At 40.4% G+C, this 13,428-nt stretch overlaps 1 protein-coding gene across 2 annotated transcripts in view; it reads right to left on the bottom strand.

Annotated features, from left to right (window-relative positions):
• Positions 1-13,428, bottom strand: part of abcc3 (ATP-binding cassette, sub-family C (CFTR/MRP), member 3) — a 55,853-nt gene that overhangs the window by 21,485 nt on the left and 20,940 nt on the right. For both annotated transcript variants that reach the window (XM_085283736.1, XM_085283735.1), the window contains exons 4-8: positions 9,952-10,089; positions 7,292-7,417; positions 6,985-7,046; positions 5,393-5,527; positions 1,330-1,578 (exon numbers count right to left, since the gene is read on the bottom strand). In XM_085283736.1, the coding sequence (XP_085139862.1) occupies positions 1,330-1,578; positions 5,393-5,527; positions 6,985-7,046; positions 7,292-7,417; positions 9,952-10,089 (710 nt within the window). The remainder of the gene's footprint in view (positions 1-1,329; positions 1,579-5,392; positions 5,528-6,984; positions 7,047-7,291; positions 7,418-9,951; positions 10,090-13,428) is intronic.

The following is a 13,428-nucleotide window of genomic DNA, read 5'->3' as shown; positions in this document are numbered from 1 at the left end:
TGCTGACCTGAGTGACCTGTCAGGGTCGAGGCAAAGATGAATGCAGACATGTACTGAGACATCCTCGATGATAACCTGCTCCAGAGCACTCCTGACCTCAGACTGGAACAAAGGATTTTCACCCAAACGAACAATGAGTCTAAGTACACAGCCAAGATAACAAAGGAATGGCTTTGAGACCACTCTGTGAATGAGTGGCCCAGTCAGTGACTAGCTGGGCACTGATGCGCTCCATCCAACCCGATTCAGCTTGAGAGGTTCTCCAAACAAGAATGAAAGGTGTGCTGAGCTTGTGGCATCATACTCAAAAAGACTTGAGGCTGTCACTGAGGATACCAAAAGTGCTTCAAGTACTGAGCAAAGGCTTTTAATTCTTATGTGCATGTTTTATGCACTTTTTCCGTTTTTAGTAAATTTAAAAGAATTCCAAGCAAAGTTTTTGCCCACTTTGTCATCATGGGAACTGTGTGTAGAATTTTTAGCAGAGCAATGAATTTATTAAATGTTGAAAAAGACTGTAACATGACAAAATTTGGAACAAGCAACAACAGCATCTCTGTGAAAGGAAACATGCTGTACATATAAAATATAAATAGGAATCACTGGATGGCGTTACCACCGACATTCTAATGAATGTTTGGAAGGACTGTAAAGTTTTCCCTTCACTATTTTTTTCCCTCTCTTTCTCAGACGGTATTAACTTCCAAAAATGGCTCAAAATTAGTTTTTCTATTTTACATATAAGGCATCGTATTAAATCCTGAGATCCATTTTTCCATAGAGGAGAGGCTGGAACTTTAACATTAAGTTAGGATTTTACTTGGGCATACTACAAAAATAAATGAAAAAGCTGTCTTATCAAAAGATAACTGTCAAATAAAAGGACAGAAAATTTGAAATTAAAATTTCCCCCCACTGTGCCGCAAGTAAGTATGATACATCAGTGTCAGGAGGGAATGTTCAAACACATCAGTCCCACAAAAGACACATGCAGGAAAACTATCTGGGAAGCCATCTCTGACAGCTTATCTACACAGTGATAAGGATTTCTGAGAAAGACTCCTATCATTGAATTTGCACCCTGGGCTACTAAAGGCATAAAGAGGAAACATATTTACATGAGGAGTTTGCATCCTGAACAAGGCCAGTGTACGCCTTTAAATATAGACAGCTAACATGCTCTGCATAAAGAAGACCGAAATGCAAAAACACAAACGCAGCATGCAAAAATGTGTCCTGGAAATGGTATTCCACAACACTGGAACAATAGTTGTTTGTGTGCTGTAGTAAAGAGAGCACGCAACAGTAGAGTAGAATCTTTGTCTTTACTTCAGGAGCTGTGGGTTGACAAAGGTGATGATGTCCTGCAGGAGCTTGTAGCCTGAGCCAATCAGAAAGTAGGGTCCAAAGGCCTTGACGAGGGCGCGAAGGAAGGATGGCTGGTGCGCGACTTTCTTACTGGACAGCAGCACCTCTACTTCCTCTGGGCTGCTTTCGCCTTCTCCTCCTCCTGAGATGTGGTTGGTGGTTGACGGCGGGGGCTTAGCGTACGTAGCCTGGCTAGCCACACTCTCTTCACTGTAGGGGGGAGGATTTGGGTATTTAGGATGGGAATGAAAGAAAAAGAGCAAGAGATTCAATACAATTACATTTTATTTATATAGCACCAAATCATGACCAAATCATCACCTCACGATTTATATTGTAAGGTGAAGATCCTATGATAATACAAAAAAACCCAACAATCAGATGGCTCCTAGAAGCAAGCACTCGGGAGGAAGACTCCCCAGTAACAGGATGAAACCCCTGAACTAGGCAGAAAGAGGCTTTTGCACTGGACCTTCACCAGGACCCAAGCATAGTGATTGAATCATGTGAGGCCAAGATAACATGTTACTCAAGATTCAGAGGTGCTTTTTTCTGAATAACATCTGTTGTGAACAGATAATTGGCACAACAATTTGGATCAAAATGTTTGGAAGGAAAAGTCTAACTTAAGTTTCTTTAATGACACATATCCTGACTGTTTAACTACAGCAGCAGAAAGTGGCACTCTCATACTGATAAAGCAGCATGTTATGTGTCTGACTCCCTCTGCCAAATATTTAACATTTGCTAACCCTTTCAGCAGGCTTTCAGGGTCAGCACTGGCTTTCGTTAAAGCCACATGCTAGGCACAGGCACAGTTCAGAAACGAGAAGATGCTGCGCTTCACATGAAATCTCATACATCTTTGGCATTACAGGTCTTATGTTAGAAGATTTTCCATTTGTGTGCTGTGCTCGCAAAATATTTGTCTCCAGATTTTTAAAATATTTCAAAACAATTACTAGTAATAATTTGATATGAGTTTCGAAAAAGTAAATTAAACTGCCAGAGCTCCTGACTATCATTGGATTTAAATAGCTTTACCGTCTGAGGTCCAACCCCAACAACTAAATCTAACTAACTCCATAAGAATGCGTAAATTTTGACACATCAAAAAACTATTCACATTTGTTCCAAAAAAATGAAAATTCTGCCTTTTGCCTCCCAAATACAGGGTTATGGTGTGGTTAGGGTTACCACCTATGCTAACGTAAACCTCAGATCATAATACTGGGGCGATCGTGGCTCATAGAGTTAGCAGTTCGTCTTGTAACCGGAAGGTTGCCGGTTCGAGCCCCGGCTCGGACAGTCTCGGTCGTTGTGTCCTTGGGCAAGACACTTCACCTACTGGTGATGGCCAGAGGGGCCGATGGCGCGATATGGCAGTCTCGCTTCTGTCAGTCTGCCCCCTGTGGCTACAACCGTAGCTGCCTCCACCAGTGTGTGAAGGTGAAATTGAATGAATAGTGGCATTGTAAAGCGCTTTGAGGGCCCTGAAAAGCGCTGTATAAATGCAATCCATTATTATTAAAGTCAATTGTTCTCTTGGTCAAAGTGACTGCTATTATATCCGTTTGATATTGTACAAACTTTTCAAATGCTTTCTTAGCCAATCACTTTCCTTTGATGAAAATACCAAATGCATTTAGGAAAGTGTTCAACAAAAGATACAGGAGGTAATATTATTGACCTTTAGACGTCGTCTCAGGTTGCTAGCAAAATTTCTTCAATTTGAAGCTAGTTTAGCTGCAGATTTGATGATGTTTATAAATGAGAAAAATGTTTGCCAGTTTATGGCAAACATTGGAGGAAACGACTGACTACTCAGTCCTAAATTGCAAAGACACCCATTAAAGGATTCAACTTAAATGTAAAGTACAGTGAACTGTTGATACTAAATCCCTGGAAATGTAATAAAAAAAATCCCAGAAAAGCAGTAAATCACTGTCACGTACTGACTATAATTTACCATAGCTGATGAATCACACTATGAGAGCAACTGCCAATGTTCAGTAGCTAAACTGTTTTAGCTCTAAATTATACCGCATAAACAAATCATACTTCAGATTCCCTCTGCAAACCTGGATCCTTCCAGTGGCGAGCAGCGATGCAAACATCGGAAAGGGAGAAAACAACAACAAAAACTACAGCATTAAGAGTTTTTGTGGCTGTTGGTGGCTGCATTTGCTTAAATGGTATTAATGGCATTATTTGCTCAAAAGAAGCTCAGACAACTTCTGTTCAGCATACTACACAAAGTGTAATACAAGCTTAAAGCACAGGAGTCTGATTACAGCAGTGAAGTAAAGGGAGACTACAGTTCAGCAAACAACTGTTAACATGAAACAGGTTTACAGGTCACTACTGAAAAGGCCCTAACCAAACTGTTCCCTCTCATTTTACAAGAAGAATGCACAGACAGGAAAACTGCACAGAAAGAGGAAGCAGCCTGACAGAGGTCGGAGTTCAGCAAAGTTGTCAAGCGTGTTTGCTAAAGCGGTACAACGTGTAGCTGGAATGCTGTTCCCAGCCGGCAGGCAAGGAAAGTAATTTCTCCTGCATGAAGCTGAACAAACTCAAAAGAATAGAATCCAGCATCCTTAATATGAGAAAAGTCATTCACTTTGCAGAGCAGCGGGAGGTGGACTTAATCCTCACAAGCTCTGACAGTAAAAGCCCGAGATATTCCACAAACGTACAGGAAACATCAGAGCAGCGTTACTACAAACGAGCTGCTTTCCTTTATAATGTTGCAGTGCATTTCGTATATCCTCTCTGATGCCTGCAGACGCTCTCTGTGTGAGTTGTTGCTGCAGTCTGTGTGCATGGAGTTTCCCACAACTCTTTAAAGTAGAAACGGTGTGTGGTAGCTTCAGATACTGATACCCTCCTGCTAGGGTTACAAAAGAAACGCGCTAGTAGTTTCACTTGTGCAAAAAGGAATGAACCTACGCCTGCATGCGCACAACCATACACAAAGAGCTCTGCCCTCTACGACAACATCCCTTCCCTTTTCTAGTCTAACAAAGAACTAATAAATCTGCCCTTCCTTTGAAAGCCTGAGCCCGGGGCTACAATCAGCTATGGCTTTTTTTAAATTCACATTATGTGGATCAAAGAAAGCATTTATAGAAATTCAAATTAGTTTATAAATGTGAACTCTTAGGTTTTCACTGACTGCTCACTGCTCAGACAGCCGGAATAAATGACAAACAGGAGAAATGTAAACGGTCTAGAGGAATACATGCACAACAAGAGAAAGGCACACAACAGAAAAGTCAGCGTGTTGCAGGAAGACAAAGTAAAAAGGTTTTAAAAACACAAAAAGGTGCAATATTAGCCGCTGCATACGTCTGTGTGCGCCGGCATCATTGGACTATGTTACATTTAAAAGTTTTGTAAATGTCATTGAGCCACAAAGAGAACTTAAGGCGGACACTGTTCAGCATCCCTTACCCCATCTTCAGCTGGCTCAGAACGTGCTCTCACTGGCGAGTTAGCAGCCAAAAACAACACATTGTCTGTGTCCTTGCTTGGCTTCCAGTAATATTTTGAAATTGCTAAGACCTTATTCTAGCATCAGCCTTCTCCAATCATCAGATCAAGGCCTTTTAACTATTCCCCATTTAGAACAACACTTCATCAGCTCATCAGGCCGGTTGAATCCCAGTGAAAAGGGGTTTGTACAATTCTGATGAGCTTGAAAGTCAAGTTGGTATGACCACCTTTTTTTTCTCATGACCCCCAACACCAGCAGCCCCAAACCATGACAGTGCAAGAATTTAAAATATGGATTCATCACTCTATCGGACCCATGGACACTGATTTTCAGCCTAGTTATAAGTCTGCAGCCTTTTCTCACAGCTTATCTTCCTTGAGAGTGACTGAAGATAGTTCTCCAGGTTTAGTCTGAAGCCTGGAGAACTGTCGTGTAAGACCACCTTAAAAGACATCAAAGCCTGTCTTATTTTAAGCAAAACACAAAGAAATGAAGTGTAGCTCAAAGCTTTTAAGTTTAACATACCTTAACTTTGCCTTGGCCTCCTCCTTCTCCCACTCATTAAGGAGCCTGGGCACCATGACTTTGGAGCTATCGCGCTTGTTCAGAGACCACAGGTCTTTGGCCTCCAGGGGCATTTTGTAGCCCTTTACAGCCATACTGGGAAAGAGAAGCAGCAACTTAATTCAATCTGTTACATTAAAGCAATTCATTGCTACAAGTGTGACTGAAACAAATGAGACATTATCTAAATGGTTAAAGTGCATGTTTGCCTCTTTTTTCTGTTTAGTTTGCTTTGATTCATTGCCAACATGTAACACTAAAATTCTTTATCCCAGAGCCATCTTACCAATACATGTTGTCCTCAAAAATACTTAATTGAGTTTACTGAATTAGCTAATGATCATTATGTATAACTGGATTGAATTTCACCGGAAACTGGCCTCATGTTTTTTTCCCCCACAGAGATGCATGTCTATGCAAAAATAACAGATAATAATAATAATAATAATAATAATAATAATATGATATTGCAGTATTAAATAAGCTTAAGCTACATTATGAACTAAGTAATTATAATCACAGTGCAAACTACCCCCATGTTTTGACATCATGTGATATAGTAAGTAAACAAACTCTTCAGTGACAGGTTTGGCTGAACAGTGATTCATGAAAAATTATCAGGAAACAATATTTGTAGCATGGAGTAACGGTGCCAGCAACATTTCTTTTTTTTCTTCAAAAGGTATTAAACAACTAATAAACTGTAACCAATAAACTGTACAATGAAGGAGTAAATAACTCTTACATTTAGGTAAAGTTGAGGTCAAGCAATACTAAATAATATAGCCACAGTATGTGTGCATTAAAAAGAGGACTGAAGGGTTGAAGCACTAATATGAATGAAGGAATGTTAGCATGGTTTATGATGACCTTACATTTATTTATTACCATGGCAATTGCAGTCACTATGAGAGATGTGAACAAAGATCACACTTTTATCATTCTGCATGTTTGAACACAGTGAATACTGTGTAAACAGCCACTAACATAATGACATATATTATTAATTGTGGATTAGCTAACATAGCATGGAACAAGCTAACAGCAAAAGTAACAGCGATTTCTAAGCTTCTTCATTCATTGTTTTTTATGACTGCAAACGTTTTACATTTTACCACCAGCTGTGGTCGAGGTAAGTCGACACTGCTTGTTCAGTTTCACTGCGTTTATGATCACTGCAATAAAAAAGGAGAAAGGAAAGGAGAAACTAGCGCTAATCTAAACAACAATAGTATGAAGCCAAATGACTCTCAGGCTAAGCTAAGTGAGATACGTCCAAATAAATTAGATTGACTTAAATTATCCTAAAACATTTTTCTTGTTTTAAGAGGGCTAATCCATCTTGAGCAAAAGCCCCAAACTAAAGATTTAACAGACTAGCACGTCCTACTATATTCACAGAACTACAAAAACTGCTTGAAAAATGAATAGCAGGGTCTAAAGATGGAGAAACGAACACCTCAGAGCCTTTAAAGCCCCAAAACATTTAGTGTATACCACAAACTGTTGGTCTGTGGAGGTTGGTTTGGTGGCAGACAGCAATGTTAGCTTACCTTGTGAACCACCAAAAAGTGATCCTTGAGAGAAAACCTGCTGTAGCTTCAGGGCAAGGATTCTGGGGGAGGGGAAAAGAGGATGAGTGCGCATAATATGAGACCAGGGAGGTTAAATGAGGATAAAGAGGACATACTGAGAAGCCAGTAACAACTGAATTCAGTGTGTGACTGTGTGACCTGCTTTAACAAGCACAGAGCTGCCCCGGAGCGTGCTCAGACTTTCAGCTACTCAGAACACTGACTTTATGGTGTGAGCAGGAAAACACAAAAATTATTTATGAGCGGACTGTGACCGATGACTCACAGGGTCAGTGACAACATTGGAGAAGAGAGGAGGTTTCTCGTTGAAGCAGCAGAGAATGAACTCACAGACCACCATGCTGAAGTAGAAGTAGAAAGTGGTGAACCGCAGCTTATCTGTGACTTCGCCCTGTAAAGTATAACAAGAACACACACGCAGACACCAAGACATCAGCGTTTATCAGTTTTTGGGATGAGATGGCTTTTTGGAAAACACACCATGTCCTTGAAGTACCAGTCCACAACATCAGTCACCTCAAGGAGTGTTTAAATCCTAAGCTAAAGACCCAACAATATTATATAGAAACCTCAACATTCACACGACCCCTGTGAGAAAGCCTTTGGCGACACTGGAAAGTCCAGTTCCCTTTTAACAAGAAGAAACCTCCAGAGCAACCAGGCTTCAGGGAGGGGCGGCCCTCTGTCATAACCTCCTCTAACAGATGAACAATGTTATTCCTCGACTGCACCTTTCAGACCTGCAGCTATATCAGAATTCACAGGTGTGTCTGGGTGTTGTCATTGTGTGCAAAAGGTTCTTTGTGACACATGATGATATGAGTTACTGCTTACAGCAATTTTACAGCTTTATGACAAAGTAAATGGAAATTTAAAAAAGAACCTTCCTTAAATTCTTATTCAAGTCCTATGCTTTGGTGATGAATGTAAAATTCACCCCTTGCAGTCAGGCAGCAGGCAGCCCCACCCATGCATTGCTACGATCATCCAGGAGAAAGGTAAGCATGAGTTGTAAGTGTGTGGGTGTTAGGAACATTCGCATGAATGGATGGAAGCTGACCGCAGGATATTCGTATGTAAACACCTTTTGACATATGAATGGAGGTAGAACCGTTGGATCTGTATGTGTGTACAATAGTACAATACTACTGGCAGCTAAAATAAGCATTGTCACAGTGAGCACAGCAGTGTGCTGAGGTTAGGATTTGGTTCAAAGGCTAAACAACCCTACAAGGTAATAGAATGGCTTTTCCATTCACTAAACATCCACACAGAGGAGAAAGTATCACAAAAGCCAAAAGTCTGCAAAAATCAGGCACCCCCTTTTTTGCCACTATTCAATTCAATTTTATTTATACAGCACCAAATCATAACAACAGTCCCCTCAAGGCGCTTTATATTGTAAGGTAGACCCTACAATAATACATGAGAAAAACCCAACAATCAAATGACCCCCTATGAGCAAGCACTTTGGCGACAGTGGGAAGGAAAAACTCCCTTTCAACAGGAAGAAACCTCCATCTAACCAGGCTCAGGGAGGGGCGGGGCCATCTGCCGCAACTGGTTGGGGAGAGAGATGGTCTGCCATGAACCAACACAACAGATGTGAATCTGAAGATCTCAAACGCATGAATGTTGTCTGGTGCAGTGAATTTGTATTTACCATTCAGAAAGCACGCTACGTTGCAGCTATCAGGAGAGATCAACGCTGGCACCAAGAAACAGAGATGAGACAGAACCTTGTTGAGGGTCACGGGGGGACACATTTAGCCATAAATCTGATTATCCTCCACATGTAAAAATGTGAATATGAACCCATGTAAACACGCTAATTGGGGTAAGCCTTACTCTGATTATTGACTATAATCCCATCATTACGTGCACGTTAACACAGCTTTTGACCTTTTTATAACAGAAAACAAGTATATCACTTAAAGATTTTATACAAGATTAACATTCCCCACATGACAGTCATTCCATTCTCTGTTCTCCACAATAATATTAACTCGTGAAAAAAAGAATTACTTGTGCATACATATATCAGACATCAAAGCCTTTCATATCCAACACTGAGGCTGGTCATCTTTTTGAGTATTAAACGACACCAGCCACAAACAGAAACATCTGCCTGTACAGCAGCTAAATCGTCCACTATTCTCACTAGGCAGTACCAAGTGTATGGTACCTGATTATAAATAGTAAGAATGGACCAAACCAGTAAAGACAAAGATTAAAAATGCTGCAATGCAATGCACAGTCTAGTTTTTATTAGGAGCAGTTTTGTTCCGTATTCATAACGCCATGATTATGAACAAATATAGATTTTTGCTGCCTTAAATAACACTAAATACACTCAGGTCTAAAATCTTGCATTATTCAATAAACTGCACCATTCTTCATCATGTGCACAACTTGCAATCAACTTTGACATGAATCTTTACTGTGTAAAAACAGCAGTTTTCAGCCTTTGTAGTACAACAGTTTAATGGGTCACTAATCAATTTCCCTTCTCATGGACGGGAAGCTTATCTGGGAGTCATGCAAGTCCTGCAGATTAGAGCCTTGCAATTGTTAAAACCAGAATTCGCAGAACTACTGGGTCAAACAACTGTTCTGCATCAGTCTCCACCGCAGCTCCATACTCCCTGCAGGGTTTGTTTGCTGTGAGCTGCAGCTCCGCTGGTGAGCGGTGCACACTGAAGGTAAGATAAGTACACTGGGAACAACAGGCCTACTATTCCCTTTTTGATTAGTGGTGCCCTGATCTAACCCCTGCCAGAGCATCCACCCACTGTAAACTCCAAAACAACTCTTAAGACAACAAGACTGGGGGAAGGAGATTCAGACGGGTGAAAAAAGGGCACCAGGCAGAGAAGATGATGGCAGACAAGTAAAAGGTATTTGAGGGCAACGGCATGTTCTCACCTGGCTGGAAGCCTGTAGGATCTTGGAGCGGAAAGGCACGGTGGCACACAGCAAACACAGCAACCAAAAGATGAAGAGGACCCCCGAGGACTGGACCCCGCGTAACCTCTCAAACTGGATCAGAAATGTGGCCAACAGCTGAGAGGGAAGGAAGGGGTGGGGGTGACACACAGAGAGAGGAAAAAGGATTGGGAAGGGGTGAGGGGCAGAGGGAGAGACGGTATTAGATTAGCCATGACAGAATAACTGAGGGCATGTGAGGTAAACCACACACAAACTGGGTCAGTGTTTCAACTTTGGGTTAGATATGCTCCTCGTGGAACCGCAGCACTCAGGGCAGTTTACTTCAGGAGGACCGCGTCACTGTTTTCCTATCTGGCTTTTCAGTCAGCTTCTGCTACATTATTTCTGGTGATGGAGAGGTAAAGACAGACTTTTAAAAAAGACAGTGAGATCAAACTCGTGCTAATTACCAATTTAAGGACCGTCTTTAAATTAAGAGTGAAAGCGTAACTTGCTTTTCATCCTCTGTTAGACTTTTTCAGAGGTGGATCCTTATATCAAACATGCTCAAAATTTAAAATAATAACATCAGAGCTCCACCTACCTACTGTTCAAATCTTCTGTTTTCAAGGGGCAGCCAATCAGAAGAGAGTTGGCTTACAGGGAGAAAAACTAACACAGCTGATTTCAGACAGATGATGAACCCAGAGGCTGCATCAAGTCCCAGTGTAACGTAAATAAGTATTTAAGCTATTAATGAGCAAATGAACTCTGATAGAATCCAATAAGCTGCATGCTCCTTTGAGGATGTCCTCATTCAGGACATTCGGTACACTTACTCATTCTTGTTATCCTACTTTCTAGTCCGCCTACAGGAGTTATGCACAGCCGGTGTCTTTTTAGTGCAGTGGCTACACAGACAGTGAATTGGAAAGTGCATCTGCATCCATACATCTTCTCATTCACCCTTTGATAATGAAATTTTGGATCCTAGTAGACTATTGCACATTTCCAGATGTAAAAAGCATGTTAGGACTGCAATGCTGTCCATACACACAGCCTTTTCTTTTTTTAGCCGATGTGACTCACTTGTGTTTAGCAAGTAATCTTTTCCTTTTTCCTGTCTAAACTTAGTCTGTCAAGCAAATATTGGCAAATATTTATCACAGGATAAAAAAAGGCACAAAGGTCATAAAGACTCATGAACATCTACACCAAAAAACGTGCTAAAGTTTCAGAGGATGAGCAAAGTCATCATTAAAATGTTCTGCAGCAGTCGATTTCTTTTGTAAGGATTTTTCTGCCTTTATTAAATTCTTTCACCTCAAATCAACAAGGCCAGCTCTTTAAACCTCACAGCTACATTATTTTCACCATTCAGGATTTTTTCCTTTTTAAAGTGCAGACTGAAAACCTCAATGTCTTTGACTGAAAAGATTCTCTCATCTTTTCAGTCCACTTTTTTTCTTTTTCATTTCCTGCTGCTGCGTGACGTTTTTCATTTCAGTGCTTCCTGTCTAATTTTACTTTGGGCAACCATTGCAGTGTGCTTGTCCGACTTTTAGTGGTTCTAAAGGATTTCATCACCTTTTCCACCAGAAAACTTTCTCTAAACAGTAAATTTATGCCAACAATAACAACTGAAGTGATGGAACATTCCACTGCTGTGGAGGGGGAGACGAAATACAATTTTCCTGTCTAAGAGGAACCTGGAAAAAAATACAGCATCACCATTTACACAGTATCTGGCCTCAGGTCTGTAGCACTGGCCTGGTTAATGGATTTGTTTGGAGAAAGGAAAAAAAAAAAAAAAGAGTGCATATGACTTTTCTCCTTTTACTGCCTACACATGTTTCTTTTCCAACTATTTATTTATGAGTGACTTATGTATGTATGTATGTATATATATGTATATATTGTACTATTCTTAGTTAGTGTATTGTCTGTCTTGTCTTAATGTTGGTTTAAAATGGAGCACTGTAACAAAAAATAATTTCCCCCAGGGATCAATAAAGTATTCTGATTCTGATTCTGATTTAAGAAACAGAAACTGTTTCAGATTTGTTTTTACGTCCTGGAAAAAAAACTGTTTTGATTTGGAATAAGACATGCGACATTTGAAATTGCAACAACTTCACGATGGTGTAAACTGTTTATCACAAGACTGCCAGCTGTATCCAGTGTGACAAGGACATTTCTGCACATGTGCAGAAATGTGCCAGAGTACCTTCACTTCTGCATCTTGGTTTATTTGGTCCAATCTTAGATAACTGCATCTGAGCACTTATCACACTGATGGATGCATTTTGTTTTTAACAGTTTGGGATTTAAAGAGGTAACATCAACAGTCTAACAGATCATTCATTTACTGGACATTAACAACATTAAACCACATGGGAAAATGTATATTAGCTGAACAATATATATGTTTGACCTTTCATAAACAACAAAATGTATCTTTTAATCAAGCACATGAGTTAGTAAACTAATCAGGAATTGAAAACCCAACTCAATGCCCGCTCCTCCAGTCTGTCTTGATCTGTGGCTCAAATGAAAGCACTACTGGGATACTGATTAGCTCCAAATGAGCTAAAAATTGCACCAAAAACTGCATTTCTTAAAATTGCCTCCAGAGCCTCGCTCAGTCCCATGGACTCCTGTGTTAAAACACCCAACTTTAAAACATTACAACACTCCAAAGCATGTGTTGACCAACCTGCTAATTTCCCTTACTTAACAACTATTTTGGCATCATTGTCTTTTTTTTGTATAACTCACCCATTCATTTGTCAAGGCTTACACAGTTAGGAGTTGTTTTATCTGCAAGTCTGCCAAGTTAGGCAGCTGTAGCTGGTAAGGCTCTTAGAGAGGTTTTAAACGTGTCCGTGGTGTTGATGGTTTTTGGAGCATTTTATTGGCATTATCTGACAAATAGAAAAGGCCACCAACAAAGTTACTGCTGCAGTTAGTGAGTGAAATTCTAGCATGTTATCTAGCACGTCTGACATGATGGCAAAGAGGCTTCAGTGTGGAGTCTAGGATTCATTTCATGGTCTCACGGGCACTGTGCATATCTTTTATCAATATTTTGTGTATTTTTTTGGGTGAATTGTATCAGTTCAGAGAATTTCCATTTGAAGCTGACTGTTTTAATGGCATTTTTACGGCCATCTCTATTCTCTTCTGGTGTGTTGACTCAGGGTAAGATCTAAAACCTGCAGTACACCGGCCCTCAAGGCCTGGAGTTGGACACCCCTCTTGTATTGTGTCTATAGTGTCCATGACTGCAAGTTGAAAAAAGCTGAACCATCAGAAAGTCTAAAGTTTTGCTGCCAAACCCTGTACATTTATGAGTGTGGAATGATGCAACTACAGGGATTTCAAATCAAAGTAGCATATATGAGTGTGAGAAACCCTTTTCTCTTGCATAGTTTCATTTGGTTTTCTTTTTGTTGTTGTTGTTTTACAAAAAAC

This window comes from Mchenga conophoros, linkage group LG8 (genome assembly GCF_057382185.1).
Source record: "Mchenga conophoros isolate Kocher_MC1m ecotype Shallow Benthic linkage group LG8, M_conophoros_male_GT1.1, whole genome shotgun sequence".
Lineage (NCBI taxonomy): Eukaryota > Metazoa > Chordata > Actinopteri > Cichliformes > Cichlidae > Mchenga > Mchenga conophoros.
The sequence above is the reverse complement of the archived record's forward strand: the minus strand, read 5'-3'. Positions and strand labels throughout refer to the sequence as shown.